The sequence below is a fragment of the Sinocyclocheilus rhinocerous genome, unplaced genomic scaffold (genome assembly GCF_001515625.1).
Source record: "Sinocyclocheilus rhinocerous isolate Xijiao unplaced genomic scaffold, SAMN03320098_v1.1 scaffold1214, whole genome shotgun sequence".
NCBI lineage: Eukaryota > Metazoa > Chordata > Actinopteri > Cypriniformes > Cyprinidae > Sinocyclocheilus > Sinocyclocheilus rhinocerous.
Window position 1 is genome coordinate 628691 of NW_015627891.1, and position 24821 is coordinate 653511.

General features: G+C 37.6%; 3 protein-coding genes across 7 annotated transcripts in view; 1 reads left to right on the forward strand and 2 right to left on the reverse strand.

The window, feature by feature from the left end:
* The window catches only part of LOC107736839 (interferon alpha-inducible protein 27-like protein 2A), a 4827-nt gene extending 1993 nt beyond the window's left edge, over positions 1–2834 (reverse strand). Inside the window, exons 1-5 of one of the 5 annotated variants that reach the window (XR_001639745.1) lie at positions 2766–2834; positions 2445–2477; positions 1651–1790; positions 1525–1557; positions 411–592 (exon numbers count right to left, since the gene is read on the reverse strand). Coding sequence is in view for 3 of the 5 variants with exons in the window: in XM_016548192.1 (XP_016403678.1) it covers positions 411–572; positions 2445–2477; positions 2766–2775 (205 nt within the window). In the remaining 2 variants the exon portion in view is untranslated. Of the gene's footprint in view, positions 1–410; positions 593–1524; positions 1558–1650; positions 1791–2444; positions 2478–2765 lie in introns of those variants that run through there. The other 4 variants (XR_001639746.1, XM_016548192.1, XM_016548191.1 and 1 more) reach the window with 4 other exon arrangements.
* A 1564-nt stretch (positions 2835–4398) lies between these two features.
* Positions 4399–15056, forward strand: LOC107736851 (PHD finger protein 3-like). Its single transcript, XM_016548211.1, has 16 exons — positions 4399–4432; positions 5012–5275; positions 5351–5470; positions 6183–7434; positions 8528–8771; positions 9461–9503; positions 9704–9824; positions 9974–10130; positions 10354–10470; positions 10678–10806; positions 10915–11050; positions 11969–12158; positions 12239–12386; positions 12482–12571; positions 12658–12853; positions 12944–15056. The coding sequence occupies exons 1-16, from the start codon at positions 4399–4401 to the stop codon at positions 14539–14541; spliced, it is 4839 nt and encodes a 1612-aa protein (XP_016403697.1). The 3' UTR covers positions 14542–15056.
* Positions 15057–15878: 822 nt separating this feature from the next.
* The window catches only part of eys (eyes shut homolog), a 213990-nt gene continuing 205047 nt past the window's right edge, over positions 15879–24821 (reverse strand). The window contains exons 41-48 of the mRNA XM_016548212.1: positions 24585–24767; positions 23032–23179; positions 22969–22999; positions 21859–22003; positions 18997–19171; positions 18733–18905; positions 17649–17810; positions 15879–17443 (exon numbers count right to left, since the gene is read on the reverse strand). Coding sequence (XP_016403698.1) covers positions 16251–17443; positions 17649–17810; positions 18733–18905; positions 18997–19171; positions 21859–22003; positions 22969–22999; positions 23032–23179; positions 24585–24767 — 2210 coding nt within the window. The 3' untranslated portion in view covers positions 15879–16250. The remainder of the gene's footprint in view (positions 17444–17648; positions 17811–18732; positions 18906–18996; positions 19172–21858; positions 22004–22968; positions 23000–23031; positions 23180–24584; positions 24768–24821) is intronic.

Here is a 24821-nt window from a genome sequence, read left to right on the forward strand (position 1 = left end):
AAAAAAAAAAAAAAAAAACTTTTACGTTCATAAAGCGAGCCTTTTACTGATTGCTTACAGCTTAACAGACGAGACGTTACACCCATAATTCGCGAAAAAGGGTCATGGGGCATAGGAATAAGGTGGATAGAGATCAGTGAGAGGTACTTGTCAGAACACAAAAAGCCTTATAACAGCAATAACTGAATCAGAATGACACAGAGAACAGGTGTACCCAGCCCAGTGATGTCATACAAGTTCATACGTGCATCTTAGAATAAAAAACGTTCCATTTACATGACTCAGGTACTACTGTTTCATAACAATTCAGTTACACCTGTAGCTTATTAGACTAATTAATTTCAGTACAGGTTTGTTACATTGTTTTGCTCTTAAGGCATTTATACTCTTAATATAGAATTAGAAAATACCTGCAGATTGGAGGAGAGCGACCAAACTTCCCGTAGCCACACCCCCACCACTGGTGATGGCTGCTGAAGACATCATGCCAGCGGCCATAGAACCTGCGGTGATACCGGCGGCGGTGAACCCAGCCATGCTGAGCGCAACGGGGGCCAAAAGTACTGCACCAGCTAATCAACAGGAAAATAAACTGTTCACAGCATTTCAGTGAAAAATTGTCATTTGTCATTTCAATTACTACATTAACAAGCATTTCTCTGTTAAATTAGTTATTCACCCAAACATGAAAATTTGCTGAAAATGTACTCACCCTTAGGACATCCAAGATATGGATGAGTTTATTTCTTCACCAGAACAGATTTGGAGAAATTTAGCTTTACATGCCTTGCTCACCAATGAATCCTCTGCAGTGAATGGGTGCCGTCAAAATGAGAGTCCAAACAGATGATTACAAAAAAAAATCACAATAATCCAAATAATCGACACTACTTCAGTCCATCAGCTAATGTCGTGTGAAGTGAAAAGCTGCATTTTTGCAAGAAACAAAGGTAAGAATGTTTGTAAGAAACTTTTAAATGTCACTTCTGGCCAAAAAAAATCCATAATCCTGCTTTCTCCAGTGAAATAGTCCAACCCCTGTTGTCCTCTCACATCAAAATCCACCAACAGATTTGTTTAGATCGGTTTTCGCTGGTGCTTGATCTGTGCATATTTCTCTGCTGATTCAGACTAGACAATTTTTTCCATTTTTCACTGGATAAGGCAATATTATGGATAGAGGACTGCTAATTTAGACGGAAATAACAGATTGAAAAAAAAACTTTATAATAGAATTGTTTATTACAAACATGCAGCTTGTGGTTTACTTACATAACATTTGTATAGTTTATATCAGCTGACTGAACTCATTCTGACGCTCTTAATTCCCCCCCCCTAAAGGATGATGTCATGCTACATTTCTCCAAATCTGTTCCGATGAAAAAAAAAAAAAAACTCATCTACATCTTGGATGGCCTGAGGGCGAGTACATTTTCATTTTTGGGTTAACTATTCTTTTAATCTTGCTCAAACACATTTAAACGGGCCTAGATTATTTGCTGGTCTTTGCTATAGTACACTTACCAGCAGCCCCAGCTGTAATCCCAATGATTTGACCTGAAAATTAAAATAAAATGTACTTAAAAACAAACGACTAAACACAGAGGAGATATATTTGCTTTGTGCCGTTTATGGAAATTGGGTACTCACCCCTTGACATGTTCAGTTTACATTAAACTACAGAGCGAGTCAGCGAGAACAGCCTACTTCCTTCTTCTTCTTCTTCTTCTTTTCTTTTTAACGGCGGTTGGCAAACCCACTTAAAAGGTGCATTTCCGACACCTACTGGACTGGAGTGTGGAGCATGCCGTATATTGGTGACAGCATATAAAAAAATAATAATAATAAAAATAAAAAATAAAATAAATCAAATAACCTTTAGTTTGACCAAAGGAGTATTACACAAGGATACAATTATTGTATATACTTCATTATGTGATCTTCAAATTCTATTTATTAAACCTATTGCTTTCAAATAATTAATAATTGCATTATAGACTTTATACTGTGCTGGAGCATACTCTAGTATTGTCTTAATTGTTATTCTTTCAATATTCAACAAACTTAATTCTTCTATTAATCGCATTCTTTCTCTTTCATATGCTTCACAATGTAATAGGATATGTTCCACAGTCTCTGGTATACCACAATTATTGCAATTACCTGATTCATGTTTACCAATAATAAATAATGATTGATTAAGAGCTGTGTGACCAATACAGAGTCTAGATATTATTGTGTCCTCCTTCCTACTTCCAAAGTTAAGTAGAGTAATGCTACATTTCTCCAAATCTGTTCCGATGAAAAAAAACAAACTCATCTACATCTTGGATGGCCTGAGGGCGAGTACATTTTCATTTTTGGGTTAACTATTCTTTTAATCTTGCTCAAACACATTTAAACGGGCCTAGATTATTTGCTGGTCTTTGCTATAGTACACTTACCAGCAGCCCCAGCTGTAATCCCAATGATTTGACCTGAAAATTAAAATAAAAAGTACTTAAAAACAAACGACGAAACACAGAGGAGATATATTTGCTTTGTGCCGTTTATGGAAATAGGTTGTTTGCACATGACGTCACTGATGACGCGCGCAATGCAGCTGGAGGGCAGGAAGTGATTTTTCTCTCCATAGGAATCACTAGCAGAAACTCCAAATGCCTGTGTTTTGCGTTGTTTATGGAGAAAAATCACTTCCTGCCCGCCAGCTGCATTTCGCGCGTCATCAGAATCACGTGATTACAAACAACCTATTGGGTACTCACCCCTTGACATGTTCAGTTTACATTAAACTACAGAGCGAGTCAGCGAGAACAGCCTACGTAAAAAAAAAAAAAAAAAAGAGAACAGCCAACGCAAATACCTTTTTGCTGACTTTTTGTGCTATACACCCAAGATATGCAGCACTATGAGAGCCTCCGCTATTACAACATTTAGGTCCAACTATATCTCCACATTCTCAATAGTCATGTTCCCCTTTCTCACACGATCGACGCATACAAATTTCAACCCATTTGTCCCCTCAACTTGGCAACCTAAAGCCCAGTGATGCTATTGATATGTGCGCAGGGAGTACCGCGGGAAGGAAACAATTATCACTGGTAGAAATGGGAGGAGAAGACTCCCTGAAGTACAATACTTCAAAAGTAAAATTACAGATTTTTAAAAATTACTTTAAAAATTAGAAGTACACAGTAACGCGAGTAAATGTAATTCGATTTCAACCACGTCTCTTGTATACATATAACACGAGGTTTATATTTCTTATCTTCTATTATCCTTTTAAACTCTCGCCCATTTGTCATTAAACTCCTTGCATTCCACTGTAGGCTAATACTAATAATACCATTAAGAGCGTCCACATGTTGCCTGTGAATCTACTACTTGATCCTTAAGTTTTTAATTTACTTGTTCCAGAGTAATTCCTTGTCCGTCTTCCGTCTGCTTCACATTTTTAACTGCCTAAGCATATGAAATTCCCTCTTGCATTCTAACGTTCTGAATTTTTACAAGGTTCCTATGCACCACGCATCCCCAAAGCCAGCACTGACCGTGACTGGCCTAGCCAGATAAGCGCTGAGAAAAGTAACAAGCTCCACGTGACAACGCCACTTATTTGTTGCTTCAGCAGCAGTTTGGGATAAAAAAAAAATCTACATTTGTGTTTGTGTAAATAAATAATACGTAAATACATAAGTATGTAGAATGGAAATCACCACGACATTGTGCCGCAGTCTCAAGCACTATGGGTCTAAATAATTAATAATAATTATCCTGTTTTAACTCTTTAGTGTGAATTTAAATGTAGGACTTTTCATATTATATATAAAATTTGTACTTGAGAGAGTTGTACTTTTGCATTTCACCCCCATTTATTTTTCTAAAGAAGAACCCGCAACCTTCGGGTTAGAAGTCCGACTCTAACCATTAGGCCACGACTGCCCCGTAAAAAAATAGCAGAAAGACAAACCATACAGAGGCACTGCCGCTTTAATCACTGCAAAGACTGGTACATAGAAGAGACCAAATAAAAAGTGGGAAAATATCTGTTATTATTTAAAATAATTACTAATTATTATTACTTAAAAAAGAAAAAAATCGTGCATTTCTTTCTTTAACCAAAACGTATTCATTTTATTATTATTATTTGTTGAAATATTATTCTGCAAATGCTTCGGCCATGCACTGTAGCTTTACTATGCAATTAAGCAGTGACTAGAGCTAGATCACACTGCCCCCTGCCGACAGATCCAGCACATCACGAGTTATTTGCTGGCTCAGAGGGTCAACAGGAAGTACTACTTGTGTCTCAAGCGGAAAAGGATGTGGCATTAACGACAACTGCAACCCGTATGGCGTCCCAACAATGTAAGCGATAATACAAGTCCTTCTCCCACTATGCGCTGGCTCTTCGATCACAGTGACAAACGCGGTGAGTGTTTTATCTCGCGTCTAGCGCGGAGTGGGCGTGCACGCTCTCAGTTCGTTTAGCGCGAGGCCTTCCTGCGGTGCACGCGACGCGACTCCAGACGAGTTTGTGCAAAAAGCCGCGTCGAATGTGCCGCTAACTATATATGCACCTTTTGGGAGTTGGTGTCGAACGCTTGTTGTTGATAAAAGTGAGTTTAATTCGGTCTGGTGAGCGCGCGAGATACACGCAGGCTGGTTGGTAAAGGCCCCCTGGTGCTCGCGGAAGCGTGTGGTGGTGTGTTTGTTTTGTGAGGCTTTTCTAATGCAGTGCTTTGCTTAAACGACGAATGCATCTTTAGCACACGCTAAAACAGTTTCTAACAGCTGCCTTCTCTGTTCAGAGAGAGTCGATGAATGTGTGAGCTGCTGAGGGCCGCATGCGCTAGCTGTCTGCACGTGAGCCGATCTGGAGCCAAAATAAAAACACCAGTGGCTCTGACCAGTCTACTCTGAAGCTGTAGCTATTTTGTATATTTCGGCACATACCTTGATGTAGATTTCTTGAAGTTGCTCTAAGTTTAATGGCATTTAAAATAAACAGAATACTTAATTTCAAGCCATAATGCACTCTCTGAAGCTTATCCATTCAATCATCTGGTTCCCAGTGACCAGTTGGATGATTCCTTACTGCTCGGACAGAACTTGGAATGTGAAGCTAGTGATGAGTTTGAAGCAGGTCACGGCCGACCCGAAGATTCACTGAAGAACATGCTCAGTGACAAAGATCCCATGTTTGGATCTGCTATTGCCCAGTTTCATCTCTTAGAAAACGAAGATGTCAGTTTTAAGCTTGGGAGCTCAACAGGTACAGCAGTTGCTTTTGAAGTCTGTGTTTTGATTTAGAAGAAGGTTTGTAGTTTAACTACTTTGTGTTTTGCAGATGCAGATCATGACATGACAACAGCAGGTGTTAGTCAGAGTCCATCTGATGGACAACACAGTCAGTCTAGCTTCTCACAGGGCAGAAGACATGCAGGTCATTCACAGAGAAGACAAACAGGTACATAACAAAATGGACAACTGGATTGCTTTGAATCTTCTGAATCAGCTTGCAGTAAAGTTTCAGAAGTAACCCCTATTAATTCACTGATTGTTTCCAGCTGTCCAACGACTTTTTTTACTCTTTGTAAATATAACTATTAGTTTTTTTTTAAAACAATTTACAAGTTAAATCAATTTCTTACAATAAAATAAAAATAAAATTTTAAATGTCAACTTGTCAATTTATATATATATATATATATATATATATATATATATATATATGCACAATCTGACCTGGCAAAGCATCTCCAGGGAGGAAGCTCAGAATGTGGGGATGTCCATGGGGCTCCAGACTACAGGCAGTCATTGACTGCAAAGGATTGTCATCCAAGTATATATATATATATATATATATATATATATATGCACAATCGGTGCATCTCTACTTTTCACTGTATAAGATGCTGCAAGTGACTTGTGCTGTTTGCCAAAAAAAAAATACAAGAAATATTTTTAATAAAAAATTACAGTTTTTTTCCCGGCTCACCCTCATTTTGGTCTCCTTTGAAATTGTTTAAATGTCTGCTGTATTGAGATATTAATAAAGCCTGAGGATTATTTGGTTCAAGGTCATCTGGAACCAATATTTTTGCCCATTTGCTGTGTTTGACTGCTCATCTGTTCTGTTTTACCACTATGAGTGTATTGAAACCATTTTTCTCTTTCAGCGAGCCGCGGTCGAGTCAAAGGCAGGCGCCCAGGTCCTGCACGAAAAGCAGCCGAGTGTAACAAGCAAGAGTCAACATGTAGCAGAAACCCGGTTGGAGATAAAAGCCTTGATGCAAAAAGGGAAGCCCTGCTCAGCCGTCGTTTTGGAATCCATGAGGTCGACTCCTCTTTGAATCCAGTAGTTGTGTTACGCCGATTAACTGTTACTGTGGGGGGCTATAAAATTGAACTACTTCCTGGCCCGTCGCATGCGTTTGGATCGTTTAGCACAAGTGCTCTTCAGTCTCTGGGCTTCCAGGATGACTGCATCACTGCTGATGGCCTTGCACTCGATTTGGGACAAAATCAAGATGATGGCACACAAGAAGTTGTTAATTCTGCGCAAGATGTTGTCAGGGAAGTGAGCGTTGGCCCATCAACTAGTGAAGACATGCCTATGGATTTTGGGCCATATGTGAACCCTAATGAAGTACAAGACACTAACAGCACCATGTCGCTCAAGCCCAGTGTGGAAAACGCCACACCAGCAGACGCCAAAAAGAATGACCAAATCAAGACCCGAAAGCTACGTGCACAAAAAACAGGGAACAAGAACGGCACGGCAGTTCAACCTGCAGTCAAAAAGCTTCTGAAACACAAACGGGTTCTGTCTGCTGCCAAAAACAAACCATCTCATCTCACCAGGCCAGGGCTCTTGCAGAAAGTATCCAGACATCCCAGAGATAAAAAGCTACATACGAGCCGCCCAGAAAGTCACAAAGGAAAGACCATTAAGGTGGGCTTGAAACGGCCAGGTGGGCCAGTCACTCCTAAATCACCCTCAAAAATTCAAAAAGTTCAAGATGGACATCCTGCAAACCAAACCGTAAACCCACCTGTCCCGGTGTCCCCGACTGTCAGCAGAAAACTGTCATCTGATTCTGGTCCAGGTGTCAAGTCAGTCCAGTCTCCTCACCCTCCGAAAAAGACACAAAATCTTCCCATTCCGGTAAACAAAACAAATACACCTGTGACAAACAGCCAAGGAGAAGAGGAGCAAGAGAAAGTCAAGATCAAGAAGCTGGAGAAGATCCAGCAAAGACACAAGAGCAGAAACTCTAGGAGTATCTCGATAGAGGAGCCGCAGCTGTTTATCCCTGATAATGCCCCTGTGGTGAAGAAGGAAGCTGAGGGCGACCCTCCTCCTGAAAGCGAGACTGTGTGGGATCCCAGCAAGCACTGTGGATTATGCAAGAAACCTCACAACAACCGGTATGGACTTTTATCACTAAATCCATTCACATGGTCGTATATCAAGACATTTTTCTGTATAATTTTAATGATGTTTAATTGTGCATGCTCATTTTTCCTATTTTTAAATTGAGAAAATCTTTGCCATCTAACACTCACTTAATTTTTAAAAACACTAATTTAATAACACAGTTAAATGCCTGCCTAAATTCATTTATAGCAATTAAAATCAATAATCTAAATGCTTTATTGTATTTTTACAAAATACTTAATTCGCCCTTCCACAATTTAAGGCTTAAAAAGGCGTTAAATCAGAGCAGAAAGTCTTGGCATTAATGTTGCATGCACTGCAAAGTTCCTCAGTATGTTTTTGTTTTCCAATGCAAAAATCTTAAAACCCTTAAATCAAGATGCAGTTTACAAGATGCAAACTGAACATATAAAGTCGTTTCTGAGAAATTGAACAAAGCTGGGTTTATGCCTAAAACAAGAACAAACCTCTGTCAATGGGGTATGAAAACTTGTTTTTCCCTTTGAATTATGTTGATTTTTGAATCCATTGGAAGATATTTGTTTTTGTTTTAATCATAAACTCACTTCACCAGTTTGACCAGTTTCTCATAAAACATGACTTGTGTAATTTTCTGAAGTAACATATCTTGATTTAAGAATATTTAGACATTTTCAGTGAAAATAAGACAAAAATACTGATGAAAATTAAATTTATTTGCAGTGTGATCAGGAGTACAGTAAAAGTTATTTCCATATTCTAGTGGTTGGGAGTGAAAGCTATTCAAGCCTTTTGCTATTTTTTTTTTAATGAATATAAAATTAATGGATATTGGTTGGCAGTTATATTTTCAAACTTTGAAGTGTTGCTAATACAACTCATTGTGTGCTCCCTAGATATATACATTTAGAGACCAAATCGATGTATTGGTACCTTCAATTTATTCCTTAAATTTTCATCACTTGGTCTTAAAAAGTCCCATCATAAAACCTGAAGAAATCCTAATCAATTGGTAGTAAGAAAAAAGCCTCATGTTAGATCTGTATGGGCTGAAGACAGACCTGTGAGTTTCATCCACACGCTGTTGTCCGTTTGTTTGATTAGGTTCATGGTGGGCTGCGGCCGCTGTGATGACTGGTTTCATGGGGATTGTGTTGGTCTGGATCTGTCTAAAGTGCAGCAGATGGAAAAGGAGGACCAGGAGTATGTGTGTTTGAAGTGCTGTGCAGAAGAGGATGGGAAATCCGGTGCTCAAGCCAAAGAGCAGTCAGATGATAAGTTATCTGCTAAACAAAAACAGAGACCCCAGCAGTCGGTCACCGCAGGTGGAATACGACCCTTCCGAAAAGTAAGCAAACAAATCATGTCAAAATGTATGCATTGGTAAACACAAAAATCAAGAATTGTAGGAAGTATTTATGAAGTTGTTTTAATTCTCTTTATTTTTAGTTATAAAGTGTTGCGTAACTGCCATACATAGAAGTATAGATGTGAGCCAATAACTTAAAACTTGAGTTTGTGCCTGAAAGTGTTGTAAAGACCACAGGCTGCTAAATTAGCATTAGCGTGTCATTGCCTCAAATCAGATTAAAAGGAATTAAGAGTTTGTACTAATGGAACCGTTTTAATTGGAAAGAACATAGGATCTGATTTGTCCTATATCAACCTAGTGCAAAAACAAAAGTTGTTTTTCTTGGGAGCATTAAAGTATTTTGATGGTTGCCAATGGCAGATTTACAGTCATATTTTGTTCTGCCCTTTCTGATTTAGCTTTTGATTTGTGGTATCCACCTGCTTTCTTTAAAAGGGTTTGTATAAATCTGCTTTTTTATATTATTTACACGTGGGTGTGAAGGAATTAGTTAGCTTTCACTCAGTGTAGGTGGATGGTTCCTCACAGGTGTGTTCACATGGACAGGTGTGTTACACTCACATACAGCTACCATTGATATGGCCACTTGAATTTGCTTGACTCAGATTGCAGTTTTCACTGCTATATTGTAGTAGTCATTTATTTTTGAATTTATTTTTTAACAGGATGTTGGAGAACGACGACCGTCAGAAGATTCAGCATCAAAGGGTATAAATATTTCCATCAGTTATTTTATACACTATTTACACTTAACATTTTTTAAATGATTTGTTTATATATATATTTTTTAAATTGCCAATTTATTAATAAAATGATCAAATATTAATACAATTCATTTTGTCCTCATTAATATTTGAAATGAATACAAAATTATTTACATTAATAATCTTGAGTTTAAATTTTTGCAGGACCAAGTGTGAAGCATGAGTCGAAGAAAGTTAAAATCTCACCTGTGTCCTCAAAGAAACCGTCCACTGGACAAATAAGGCGAAGTGTTCGGGACTCGCTGGAGGAGATTCTTTTGAAACGGTTTGTGAATGTGATTTTTGCTAGATTATCAGTTAAGTTAGTCAGTAGCTTTTCCTTGTTGTTGAAATAAAGCTGCCTACCTCTTGTTTGTATTAAGTGTGTAATGTTAAGTTGTTCATATTCTCTTCAATGCACCTCTTATTTTACAGACTGAAGGACGCCGATTTGAAGATTTCATTGGACAAGCCTGCTGAGTTGGCCAGAAGAACGGAGAAAGAGCTTTTTGCTCTTTTTCAGGGTGTTGACAGCAAATACAAAAATAAATACAGAAGTTTGACTTTCAATCTGAAAGATGCAAAAAATCATGTAAGTAATTTAACATTATTTTTGGTAATATAATGATTGTTTTTCAAAAGTATATGATATAACAACTTTGCAACAATATTGTAAAATACTTATAAGATTTTATATTTGACGTATAATATTTCATGTCTCTGGGCAGCATATTTTTACCGTTTACCTATTTTCATTTTCATTTCACTTCTAAAAATCTAATGCTGTGTTAATGAAAATAAATGTTCTTTTGCAGGTGTTATTCAAGCGAGTGCTCAAGGGGGAAGTTTCCCCTGCAGATTTGGTGCGTATGACTGCAGAAGAGCTGGCCTCTAAGGAACTGGCTGCTTGGAGACGAAGAGAGAATCGACATGTTAGTAAAACATTGTAGCTCTGTTGCATTTTCAAAATCTCAGTTTATTTTTTTGTTAAACAGCATCATAATGGCATTTGCAAAGTGTTTAACTTCCTGAGTTATATAAATAATATTCAGTGGGACATTTGTCCATCAGAAAAGTCATTTCAAAGTCATTCAGATTTTGATATTGATTGTTGACCCTATTGATGTTTCTGCTGGCAGACGATTGAAATGATTGAGAAAGAACAGAGAGAGGCAGAGAGACGTCCTATCACTAAAATCACCCATAAAGGGGAAATTGAAATTGAGAATCAGGAGCCTGCCAAGGCACCAGAGGCCATAGAGGTTGAGGTGAGATTTGGGAGACTTAATGCTCCATTCTGTGCAGCTTTTTTAAATATATATTTTCCAGCAAGGAAAAATAAAATTGCTTTCTAAATTTTCCTTGTGTGTCTTCAGCCAGAGCCTGTGCCGAAAGCTGCAGAAGTGCCTGAAGAAAAACCCGAGACTAAAGCTGACAGTCCTAAGAAATCTATAGATACCACCAACTTGCACAAGTCTCATCTATTTGACCTCAACTGCAAAATCTGCACAGGTAAAACGTTAAAATAAAGTTCAGCTTTTAAAAAGGTTTTTTTTTTTTTTTTTTGGTGAAGGGGTTACATCATACTAAACTAAAAAGTATCTTGGGTCTACATATGTTAAGCAAAGTTTTTTGCACAAAAAACAATCATAATTAAAGTCTGATAAATTAAGTCCATTAAGAAACTCCCTCTTTTCATGTAAAAAACAGCTTGTGTACAGGCATCTTAATAGTTAAAGCTAGGCCTGCCATGATAACTTTTTGTTGTGCGATATATTGCCCCAGAAATAATTGCGATAAGCGATATTATTGTCATTTTAAAGACCACTTTATGCCAATGAATATATAATCATAATGTAACAGCATAATAATGCAAGAAGGCCTACACACTTCCAAATGACAACAAACTTTTAATTTTAAGAATATTTAGATCATGGAAATTAAGCATCAAAATATTAGATACCTTAAAAAAACTGAATAAATACTAAATAAACATTTTCTAACAAAAAGTGCAAAGTAACAAGTACAAAAAAAAAGAAAAGTGCACTTTTATGGAGATTTTTCCATCTACAGATTTGTCCCTGACCTTTTTTTTATTTGAACTAGCACCTCATGACTACACCACGTTATGTACGAGAAGCTGCAAAAGACACCGGCGCAAGTGGAATGTACAAAACATGGTGGCATTCATTTTTAAGTAAATCTAATGGGCGATATATTGCGTCACCAAAAATTATTGAGGTCATGTACATATATTGCACGATAACTCGATATATTGATTATTGCGACAGGCCTAGTTAAAGCTGTTAAACATTGTTAAAAAGAAACTTATGTCAAAGTTGCAAAAAGTAGTTATTAGTAAAGTTTTCAGAGTTACAGAATGTTTTCATGGTACAACGAACTTACCATGATTCTGATGTTTCTCTGAAGGTCGCATGGCTCCACCTACAGAGGAAGCTGCTACAAAGGTGGTAAAAGTGGCTACAACAGTTGTGAGGAGGCAGTCTAGTATGACAGATGAATCTCAGCACTCCACAACTACACCTACATCAGCACTGATGGACGATCTATCTTTAAGGGCCATGGAGGAAGGCCTCCTTAATTTTTTGCCCGAATCCAGGTAAGATTCCTGATTTAAGCAAATGATTTAAGTAATCCCATGTTTCGAAAGCAAGGCTGAAGAAATTGCTGCTTTAACAGGTCAGATAGTCTGAGTAGCAAAGAAGATACAGCTACTTTCCTCAGCAGTTTTGAAAGCCTGTGGGGCGGCTTTGTTGATATGCCAGCTGTGGCGAGGTTTCTAACAAAAGCTTATCCTGTCTCTGGAATACTGGACCACCTAACTCTGGTAATGTGGCAGTCAAACATTTTGAAGTACATCCTAAATGTGTCAGTCAGACATTGGAACTGATGTGTTAGAAACATATCGAATTGTGTCTTCAGGATTTGCCGGACAACTTCCAAGTAGGTGGACGTATCTCCCCTCAAATAGTCTGGGATTATGTCGAGAAAATCCGTGCTTCTGGGACAAAGGTGGGAATGATTTATCCTTGGATTTGTCAGTCTATATATGACCATTTGTATTTGCTTTTTGTGACAAACTTTTTTTCCCCCCCCAGGAAATATGCGTTATTCGTTTCACCCCCGACAACGAGGAAGATGAGATCTCGTATACTTTGTTGTACGCCTATTTTAGCAGCCGAAGAAGATATGGAGTTGTTGCCAACAACCGCAAACAAGTTAAAGACATGTATCTCATTCCTCTCGGCTCCACAGAAAAAATTCCTCACCAGATTGTTCCGTTTGATGGTCCAGGTGAGACTTTCTTTGCAGGTTCATTTGTAGGATCCGCATGATTTTTGCAACAAAATCTTGATATTAATTGTGTAATCCTCCACATTGTAGGACTGGAGACCAATCGTCCCAATCTTCTTCTCGGATTGGTAATTCGCCAGAGACCGAAAAGGGACTTTGGGGTAATCCTGCCAAGCGATGTCAGTGAAGCTCCAAGCTTCTTGGCAGAAAGCAAACCTCATGTCGATTACCCACAGAAAGCGCCTGTGGCTCAAGACGTGGAGCAAAGTTTTGTCAGCGTTTTGGGGAGCACGCAGGAAAAAGAAACTGCAGACTTAATTAAGTCAGTCATCGAAGAACCGATATTGAATACGGAGACCGATGAGAATGTTTGTTTGCGCTTTCTTCCCGGGGTGCTGAAGTTGCCTGGAAATGCGGCATCGTCTTCGAGCGACACTGTAAAGAGTGATTCTACAATAACTGTGTCCAAGACTCCAACTGTTGACAGTGGAAACCATGTAGCAATCCATCCTAAACCTACAGCCAGCGCTCCTCGACTTGACCGCTTCATTATCAAGAAAAAAGACCCCAAAGCTGTTAAAACAGAGCAGGCTCCATCCAGCTCGAGTCTGGAGACCAGCTCAGAAAAGAAAGAGAGTGGAGTCATACTTTCTCTGAGTGACAAACCTGCAGATGTTTCAACCGAGAGTTTCCTCTCTTCTCTCACGGCCACTAAACCCAAAGAGGAGTCCGTGTCCGGCAGCACAGCTGCACCAGCTAGTCAAGAAACAAGAGAAACCACTTCATCAGATGCATCAAAATATTCTGTTAGTGACAGCTCTTGCTCTGTCCCCAAAAACGAAACCGTATCAAGTCCCACCAAGACTTTAAAGACATATCCTGGTATTTTAAAGACATCAGCTGAACCTCCCGAGTTAAAACAGCAACAACCAGAAAGTAATTCAGAAAAGAAAGTTACTCAGCAGCCATCAGCGCAACCCTCTCAAGAGTGCAAAGACATAGAGGACATCCAAGCCATCACCACAGTCTCCTCTATTGGGAAAAACGAAGGTCTTAAGCAATCCAGGACCTCTTCTTTTAACCCTAAAGTATATAATCCAGCCCCCATTTTTCATTCGTATCACGCCGGTCCACCTGATCCACAATATTATCCTCCTCCAGCCAATCCTACCCCTTACTTACCCCTTCAACCACAGGTTCCACCGCCTTTCCCATTTCCTCCTGGTCCACCTCCCCCACAGATGTTCCCTCCAAGCAATCCTCACATGCTCGCTTCACCTTGGCCTCAAACCGTCCCTCCCCAAACGCACCCTGCACCACCACCTCTGATGTATGAGTCAAGCTTGCCGAGTTCTTCGCCCCTCAGCAAAGATGAGAAGGGTTCGGAGAAGTCATGTGGTGACTTGGGCGACAAGCCGTCCAGACGGTCCGATGAGACCTACAGGAAGGACAATAGAGAAAGAGACCACCATGACAGACACCATCACAAAAGCAGGCACTACGACAGGGACAGCGAAAAGCACAGGGACAGAAGTCACAGTCATAAAGAGCGCCACTCGAAAGAGGACAAGTATGAAAAACCGAGAGAGCGGCACCACAGCAGCAGTCATTACCGGGACAGGGACAAACACAGACGGGATTCTGATTATGAGAAACACAGGAGAGACTCGAGAGACAGACGCTCGTGATCTTGGCATGGAATCGCTCCACTTTCCTTAAATTTGTAAAATGGTAGAAGAAAACTATTTATAAAGTTGCAAAATGATTTTTATATGGAAAAGCAGCTAGTACGAGATTTTCAGTTGGTGTTTTTTTTAGTAATCTAAACAATATTTGTTTTGTTTTAAAATGTATATTTTCCCTACCTGGCTTTTCAATTAACCACTAACATTGTCTTCACAAGCAGCTGGTTGTAATCAAGAAAATGAAACTACTGTTGTACGCAAACTGCCATGAGACAAAACATCTCATGGTTGATGAGAACAGCTTCTTTTGCTTCACTTTTTATTCTTCTGTTTTAATTTTTCTAAATTTGGCTTCTTAAGTATTTTCTATGTTTCAGGTGACAAATATTTCTTTGTACATTTTTGCTCGTCACAAAACAGAAATGTGCATATTCAGCACATTGTGTTTATGTACAGTTCATAATAAAATATTTTTATTGTTAGTAAAGCGACTGAAATGAAAGTCTTTGTTTCATAAAGAGGCTCATTTTTTATTTGTCATGCACTGTAATTAAACAACACGAGATCACAGAAAAAGGTACTGTTTATTTCACAATAACAAAAAAGGAAGTAAGACTACTATTGGGGTAAATGTTTTTGATTGCCTTTTATGGTAGAAGTTGAAACAATTTTCCATTGAAGAGTTAATACGTAAATTCAGAAAAGTCACCCCATTATTTTATTTAAAAGACATACCCTCTTGAAAATGATGAACTTTTGTGTGTGTGTGTGTGTGGCATAAACAAGAATTACAAATCTGGACAAATACCAACTGCTCATTCAATAAGAGGCACAAATATATAACAACAGTCCTGCTATCATGTGTTCATCTCTTCATTTTGTTCCTTCAAACAACAAATTTGTTTTTGTGTGTGTGTGCGCAGTGTTTTTGTACCTTTCATTAGCATCATTGATGCAGGATCGCTCCTACCACCTCACAGCATCATTTTACCATGCCAATAAATGGCAGATTTCACCTCTTAAAAACGGGCACTGTGATTGTGCCATTGAGCATATATTTGTGTAAAATAAAAAAACGCACTGACATTCTATTCTACACCTGAATACCTAAAATCAAATATCAAGTTAGCAACAATACGCACAGCCATTTTTTCTACTCTTCACCTTGATAGACATTAAAACCTTCACTGGTTTGTAAAAACTCCAGCTGTCTGATGTCTCGATACAAGAAAACATCTTTAATGCTCCCATCAAATCCTTTAGTAAATACACCAGACGTAACTGACGCCACATCTCTTTTCAATTCAAAACCCCCGAAATAAATCACCCCTCTGGCATAAACAAGAATTACAAATCTGGACAAATACCAACTGCTCATTCAATAAGAGGCACAAATATATAACAACAGTCCTGCTATCATGTGTTCATCTCTTCATTTTGTTCCTTCAAACAACAAATTTGTTTTTGTGTGTGTGTGCGCAGTGTTTTTGTACCTTTCATTAGCATCATTGATGCAGGATCGCTCCTACCACCTCACAGCATCATTTTACCATGCCAATAAATGGCAGATTTCACCTCTTAAAAACGGGCACTGTGATTGTGCCATTGAGCATATATTTGTGTAAAATAAAAAAACGCACTGACATTCTATTCTACACCTGAATACCTAAAATCAAATATCAAGTTAGCAACAATACGCACAGCCATTTTTTCTACTCTTCACCTTGATAGACATTAAAACCTTCACTGGTTTGTAAAAACTCCAGCTGTCTGATGTCCCGATACAAGAAAACATCTTTAATGCTCCCATCAAATCCTTTAGTAAATACACCAGACGTAACTGACGCCACATCTCTTTTCAATTCAAAACCCCCGAAATAAATCACCCCTCCATAATTTACTGCTACATACCGTTCAAAGGGGTCAATGTCTTCAAAAATGACTCTTTCCTCATTCACATAGACCTGGATGAGAGTTCGGTTGCGAGTGATGGACAGATAATTCCAGTGATTACAGCAGAAAGTCTTTTGATACACAAGAGGAAGAGCAGTTTTCTCACCAAGATTGACTGAAACCTTCAGATAACCGCCCTGCAGCCCAACCGCTAGATGGTCATCGTCTTCACTGTGTGCTTTCCCCATCCAAAGGATCAAACCGTCCCCTGATAAAGTAGAAAAATTCAGTGACACCTCGGTGTACATCAAATTCCTAGAGTTGTACTTTGGATCCTTGTATTTCAAATAAGAGTTTCCAGTAAACCTTAAAGTCCTCAACGTAACGTCTTGGTCACAGTAAGTCCCAATCCATCCCAAAGAACACGTACATGAATATGAAGCAGACGTTGTGTTATGGACACAGACAGAATCGTGTTGACAAAGATTGTTGACACAGTGAACTGACTGTTGGCACCGTGAACCGGTCCACAATGAGGGGCAAATACACCTGAATGAAGAAAGTCCTACTGGATGGCAGTAGCCACTGTTCAAGCAAACCTTATATCCACATGCTGTCCCATCCCAGTCGCCAACATTGGCTCCATCCAGTGCGCCTGTCTCTGTGAGCTCAAGGTCCTGCCCGTTGACTATGACCTCTCGAATGCCGCCGGTGAATCCCACTGGCTCCTTCTCCATCGCATCTGGGGACAGTGTGTTCAGGGAGGACACGCCACCAATGAAAATATTTGTGCCAACATCTAGAGTGGTCGTGCCTTCCGAAGAGTTCCTGGTCACGGCTTCATCGTCTAGAATCAGAAAACCATGGTTGCCTTCTATACCAGCCTTCACTGTGTGCCACCTCATGCCGGTCACATCTACAGTTTTTGGAGACTGTAATACAATAGTTTCGTTTCCCAGATTATAGCGGAGCTGCACAAATCCAGCTGACAGGGATACACTGAGGAAATCACCTTGGATGGGTAGAGAATAAATGTTAATAGCATTCGGTTCACAAAATTACAAACTCTAAATTATAATCTATTGTTTTTATTCACAATTTGTTATTGAACATATCTTAAATATGAATATGTATGATATGAGTATGTATGAAAATGTATTAAGGATACACTTAAATGGTTTAATTTAGCATAATGTAACTTCAAGATGCCGTCTTACCGGACCGACTGCTCAAATAGCGTGCGGTGTAGAACAGGATGCCCTCCGGTGAAAGTGTTTGAAACTGCAGATGCAGATGAGTTCTGTGTCTTATGTTGATGGGAGGAAATGACATCCAAGACGATTGATTCCCACTGAAGAAGGGATCACTGATAGATACAGCTGGAAAAGAAATAGAGAAACCTGAAAGCACAGTTTCCAATATTTACTATTTGAATATTAAGAAGCTTATTTAAGCAACTTCTTGACTTTCATAAAGTGAACATGGAGCAGTAGAGTATTCTTTTTCCCCCCGAGAAATATAAAAGGCAAAAATATTTAGCTTTTATTTTGATCAAGTTTATTATTCAAGGCAACACTAACTTGACAAATATAAAGGCAACAAAATATCTTTATAATATGCTTTTATATTTATGTTTTATTTACATATATACACACTACAGTTCAAAAGTTTGGAGTCAATCAAATTTTATTTCTAAGGAAATGAATACTTTTATTCAGCAAGGACACATTAAATTGATCAAAAGTGACAGTAAAGACATTTCAAACAAATGCCCTCTATTCACTAAAGAATCCTGCAAAAAACATTATTAAAATTCAGTTTTGCCATTACAGGAATAAACAAAATCGTAAACATGAAAGTAGAAAAGAGTTATTTTATTGTGTCATTATACAGTATTTCACAATATTACTGTTTTACAGTATTTTTGATCAAATTATTGCAGCCTTAATGAGAAAAAGAGACTTCTTTAAAAACATAAATAAAATATTTTCTGTTTATACTTACTATATACATTTACATGTATTTAATATATATAAATATATTAATTATATTATTTTATAATATAATATATTAACTGAAGTGTACTTTTTCTACCAACAGTTACTGTATACCTGAAAAGAAAAAAAAATATGTCTGTCAATAATAAAACAGTCAATAATCTCCTGTCTTTAGAAAGCGGAATGAGACAATAAAATGTACAATTTGCTAATTTTAACATATTATTTTTTTACACTACGTTTGTCTGAATCCTTCTGCAGAAGCCCAGCGGTTCCCTGGAGGTGAGACTGATTGTGGTCTAACCTTGCTGGCAGAAGAGTCCAGCAGAGCCTAGGGGGCACTGGCATGTGTATCCATCAGGAAGGGGCACGCAGGGGGCACCGCGAGCGCAGGAGGGTGGTGGGATGTGCTCAGCATCACAGAACGACACTTTCTCTGAGCAAAGAGCGCCTTTCCATCCTAACACACACTGACAGCTGGAGGGGAAGGCCAAATACAAATGATTAATAATATTTGTCAGTCATTCACACGCACAAACAGGTGCTTGTTCTGAAGTGGAAGTCTTACTACACAGAGGATCCAGAGTCCACACAGGTGCCTCCGTTCTTGCAGATGACCAAGCTGCACAGATTAACACCACACTGCCCCACATTACGTCCTGACACTGGCCTGCCCTCTGACCCTCCTGGAGGATGAAACTTCCCATCTCGTCTTGTCCGAAACAGCAAATCAAAAATGCAGCCTTTAAAGACAGAGAGAGAGAGAGAGAGAGAGAAAAAGAGAGAGAGAACGAGAAAGAGAAAGAGAAAGAGAAAGAGAGAGAAAATCATGTAATTATTTACTCACCCTCATGTTCATGTTTACCGGGGACTGTAAAGCTCCTAAAAGGACAAAAACAAAGCAGCAAAAAAAACAAAAAACAAACCCACTTTGAAAGTATTTTTAATGATTTGCGCACTATATTCGGAGTCTTCAGAAGCCATATGATAGCATTGTGTGCAGGAATATAGCAGAATATACAGTATTGAAAGTCAACATACACAGCATCAATATACAGCATCAAACGTTTGGGGTCAATAAGATTTATTTTTTATTTTTTTAAAGAAATGAATCTTTTTATTCAGCAAAGATGCATTAAATTGATCAAAAGTGAAAGTAAAGACCTTTACATAGTTACAAAAAATAAATAAATGCTGTTCTTTTGAAAGAATTCTGAAAAAATGTCACATTTGAAGCAGCAAAACTTTTTTCAATTGATAATAAGAAAACATTACTGTTTTCACTGCATTTCTGGTCAAATAAATGAAGGAATAAATTACTATAGAAAATAGTTACTTTTATAGAAAATAGTTACTTTAAATGGTAATGTTTCACAATATTGTTTTTTTTTACTGTATTTTTGACCAAATGAATGCAGATATTTGATGAAATAAATTTGAAAAGGATAGACGTCTTTCAAACACACACACACATACATATATATATATATATATATATAAACTTACTGACCCCAAACTAAGCTCTTCTAATCACTGGGGCAGTAAGCTCTGGAAACATCCAATGAACATACCAGCATGACCCAGATGCTTTTTCTAAAAGTCTAGTAAATGTAACATTCAGGAATAGAGGAAACATTTGTGCCATCACTGAAAATTCATATAATAATATCATCTAATTCTGGCACATGGCTTTCTACAGAAACGACAAGAAAAAATAACAGTGCTGACAAAGTGTGTGATTATTTTCTGGAAAAGCCATCAGGGAGAAGGAGAGAGAGAGAAAAATAGGTAAAAATCCATGAGTTTGAGCTTGAGCTTTGATGCTGAAAAAGAAAGAAATCTATTCTTTTCCTCTTTTTCAAATAATAGAAAGAAATAAATCTCCAGTAAATGGCAGATACAGATGAGTGTTGCAAATATCAAGAGCCTTGAGCTCCATGAGATCAGTTCATATATTCATAGGTGGGTATTAAATTCAGATGATCATTTAATAGCCAGTCAATAACCATTTAAAATCATAATCAAGCAGTTTCAAAAATGTAATTTGAGGTTGAAGATGCCCCAAGATAGCCGTTGTGAAACTATATTTTAGACTTCCACTGTAAGTGAATTACTCTAAACTGAGGGATGAGTCGAAATTATGTTATGTGGTAGTAGAGAATAACTTGTATTGAATCTAGAGCATTTCTTCAACAAAAGTGACTAAATAAGACACGCAGTGGGTTGGGCGGAATCTTGGCCCACTCATCTTCAGTTTGGATATGTTTTCATGATGTTGTGCTTGAGATCATTGCACAGAATTTCAATGAGGCTGCAATCAATGGCCAATTAAAATACATTTCTAAAAATCACAGACACTCTGGTGTTCTGGAACGGAATGTCTCAATTCAACTCTGCAGGAAATGCAACAATTTATGTGAGAACAGATTTATGAAGGATTTACAGAGAAATTTGTTCTGCTCGTGTTTCATGAATGAGGCCTACTGACTGTAAAGCATCCAAAGCCTGAGACAGAAGATCAACTCCATCCGACTCTCTTCAGCGTGATTCATTGAAATGCTATGTAATAAGCATTACATTCATTATGAAATGCTATGTAATAAGACGACAGAGACTAAAGATAAAAAAACAAAACAAAAAAAAACACCAATCAAAAGTTTGGACATACAGAATCTGAAATCCTATCAACCTTTTTTAAAGGTGTATCCTTCAAGGAATAGCTTTTGATGAAAAAAAGAGACAATTTGCACTCACTGCTTAATTGATGGACTGGAGTCATGTGTATTACTGTAATGTTTTTATCAGCTGTTTGGACTGCAGTGAGTCAGTAATGTAATGCTAAATTTCTCCAAATCTGATCTGATGAAGAAACAAACTCATCCACATCTTGGATGGTCTGAGGGTGAGTAAATATTCAGCAAATTTTCTTTTTGGGTGAACTATTCCTTTCATTAATTTTGTAGATTTGTGACCATGTACATTTCTTTACAATGATAAAGTTTAAAATGTTTTAAAAGCCTTTTTTAAAATTTGTTTGGTCAATACATAGTTTATGTACTTCTGTTTGTGTTATTTCACTGCGTTATTTCATAAAGCAGGTGTGTCTAAACTTTTGACGGATCAAAAGTTGTAACATTTTATGAGTAATTCCCTCACAATAACATCAACCTGCAAACACCATATTTTGTTAGCATTAAAATGTCTGTTTCAATAAAGCTTTGTGATGGATGATTGCACACATATTGCACACAAGGTTAAGGGTCCCCTCAGAGCTACAGATGTTCATAAAATAAGCTGAACATCAATTCACGCATGTTACTCTCTCTACACATCACTACACAGATGATCCAAGTAAGAAAGACTGATTTCATCATGAACTGACAATCTGAATCAAGACATCAAACAAGACCATAATGAAAAAACATACTACCTTGAAAGCTGTTCTGGAATCGAGAGCCCGCAGGCAATAGCTCAGGTGTGTATTCTTCATATCCACCCACATAAAGCTGACTAAAGGTGTTCAAGCCCACCAGTGGTCCAGGGGATGTACCCATCCTCCTCTTCTGCCCATCAACCTGTTCAGAAAAGAACAAACCAACGTGACGTCAGCTGGTCAAAAAGACCTTAGAGTCAAAATTGGTGACTCAGAACAAGAAAACGCTTAGAATTTCCGTCCCCCGTCATTTCTTGTATTTATTTATTTTTGTTCAGCATCCTTAGAGACAGGCTACTGGCTTTGTCTTGCATTTCAAACGAATAGCAATTAGTATTTTATAATGGTACTTACATTGCACTTGAATACATAAATGCCAGAAAACCCTTTTTTAATTAGTATTTTCATGTCGTTTTCAAGTAACAAAATATATGCATTTATTTGAAAAGCAAAATTAACAGCTAAGATTATAGTTAAGATTTACAGTTTAAAATGCATAGTTACATAAAAGATACTTCTTAAGATAATATATATATATACAGTGGTGTGAAAAAGTGTTGGCCCCCTTCCGGTTACAGCGCTGTGGAGGAATTTGGTCCACTCATCTATGCAGAAGTGTTGTAATTCAGCCACATTGGAGGGATTTCGAGCATGAACCGCCTTTTTAAGGTCATGCCACAGCATCTCAATAGGAAAGATTGGTTTATGCCTAAAAAACCCCCGAAATAAATTATATACAGTATTCTCTAAAAACAACACTTAATATCTCCATAATATACATCACATAATTTATAACTTTAAAACTATTTTTACTGGTAAGCAAGATTTTTTTTATTTCTTTAAATATTTCTATAATAATTACAATTATTTTTTACAATTATTATTGTTATTAATTATCATTTAAAGATGTTTAAATATTTTTACTGGTACACAAGCCCCAAGTATTTGTATAATCATTATATAATAATTTATTATATAACAAAATATTTACTATCTTTATTTTTCATAATCAATTTTTTTCAGGATTCTTCATGACTAGCCGCAGCATTTATTTGAAATCTTTTTTTAATACTATAAATAATAGTTAAAAACACTATAAGTTTTTACCATCACTTGCGATAAATTTAATGCATCTTTGCTGAATAAAAATATGAACTAAAAAAAAAAAACAGATGTCTTCCAAAGTGCACCGTGTGAATGTTGATCCTCGGATTCAGGCGCTCGCTGATAATTGTTGCCAAACCCGAGCCGAGATTATACTTCTGAACAATCCTGCCGTTCCGCACCCCCAATGCGAAGAAGTCATCACCACTGATGCCTTCACAGAAACAATAACACACAGAATCCAATTAGCACATGCAGTGGGGACCAAAAGTCTGAGAACATATTGGAAATCTGGGATTTTTATTTCCTGTTTAAACCTGGAAATAAACGGATTTAGAATTTTGAAAAATGCATGAGGTAAAATGAATCACTAATTTTGATGTGATCACTAATCACTCAATTACTATGCAAAAAAAGTGATAAATTAGAAAAGGATGTCAAACTGAAGCATTTTCACTGGTGGTCCAGGTCAATCCGGCCATCTATAAAATGTAATTTATTTTTCTTTTGAGCTGATGGATCTAACGGTCCAATTTATCTGGCCAATTATCAGGTGAATAGTTGCCTTCTCATCCTCTCGGATTCCTTCTTTTTGATTTTGTCCTCCACTGTGCTGCACGGCCCCTTTGACAATTGCTTCATTATTCACAGCGCTGTCCTCTTCTCTCTTTCCCTCGATGAATCATCCTAAACTATAATCCCGAGGGACGCTCTCTGAACTGAAGAAGATTCATACCCCCCTTACGCTTTTATTCAGCTGCCTGTCTTTTGATTAAACATGTTCGTAGCAGTGACGTGTCAGTTAGCAGCCACTGAAACTGACCTTAAAATAAATTGCCGATGGTGGCGGAGGAAATCATGGCATGAGGAAACTTGACCGAGATGCTGTGTCTCTCAAAACGACAGCTCTTCTTCTTAACGCCGTTTTCAACAGGAAGTTGATTTGTTGGTTTTTTTCTGAAAACAACTCTTAATAGATCTATACTACCTTCTCAAGTAATTTATCATTTAAAAATGTTTAACTGTTTTTTTAGCTAGTAAGAAAGACTTTAAAAATACATTTATATAATTATAACATTATAATTATTATAGGTTATTACACCCTATTTATTATTAAATGATTATTAATAATACTTGTCTATATAAATTAGAGATGTGTAAATGGTAAATAAGTCTGCATTTACTATCTTTACATCCTAGTTTGAATACTATGGTCAAGAGTTCTCCTCCATTATCTGAGATTCTTTAGAGACCTCATATATAACAGATCTTTCCCTTATGGCAGATAATAAAAATCACTGCCCCGTTGTGTGCACAGATACATTGTCTCTGCTGTTGGGTCCTGGACTTACACTTACAGCACATTTTACAGCAGCTGCTCCATTAATATCTCCTAGTTGAGTGATATTATTTCTGAACCTCACTTCCTCTAACATGACCTCATCTAATGCTGGGAAAACGTTTACAGCCAAACTGCTATGAATCCATCTCTTTTTTTCATACACCATATATACGGCATAGTATGATAACCACTGAGGGATGCGCTGAAATCAAAGTGAATAAAGAAAGATGGAGTAACAAATATAAAGGAATAAGACAATTTTCCCATTTTTACTCACCTTGTCCCTTTTGCCCAGAAAAGAGAATGAGGTTGTTTCTCAAAGCGGAGACATTATTGGCAAAGGTGAGCTTCAGGTGGAATTCATAAAAATGACCGATACTGGGAATAGAAGGATAAGCCACATAGGATGAGTATCCAAATTCATCAAGTCCACTAAACCTGGGACGAGTGATGTTGACAGCTGCAAAGAAATAGCAAAATAAATAAATAAATATTCAAATAAAATTGTTAAATT

Excerpts from the sequence above, each read along its gene's own strand:
- LOC107736851 (XM_016548211.1), top strand. The coding sequence starts at position 4,399 with ATGCGCTGGCTCTTCGATCACAGTGACAAACGCG. Across the intron at positions 5,276-5,350 it reads TAAGCTTGGGAGCTCAACAG|ATGCAGATCATGACATGACA; the intron begins GTACAGCAGTTG and ends TGTGTTTTGCAG. Across the intron at positions 8,772-9,460 it reads GAATACGACCCTTCCGAAAA|GATGTTGGAGAACGACGACC; the intron begins GTAAGCAAACAA and ends ATTTTTTAACAG.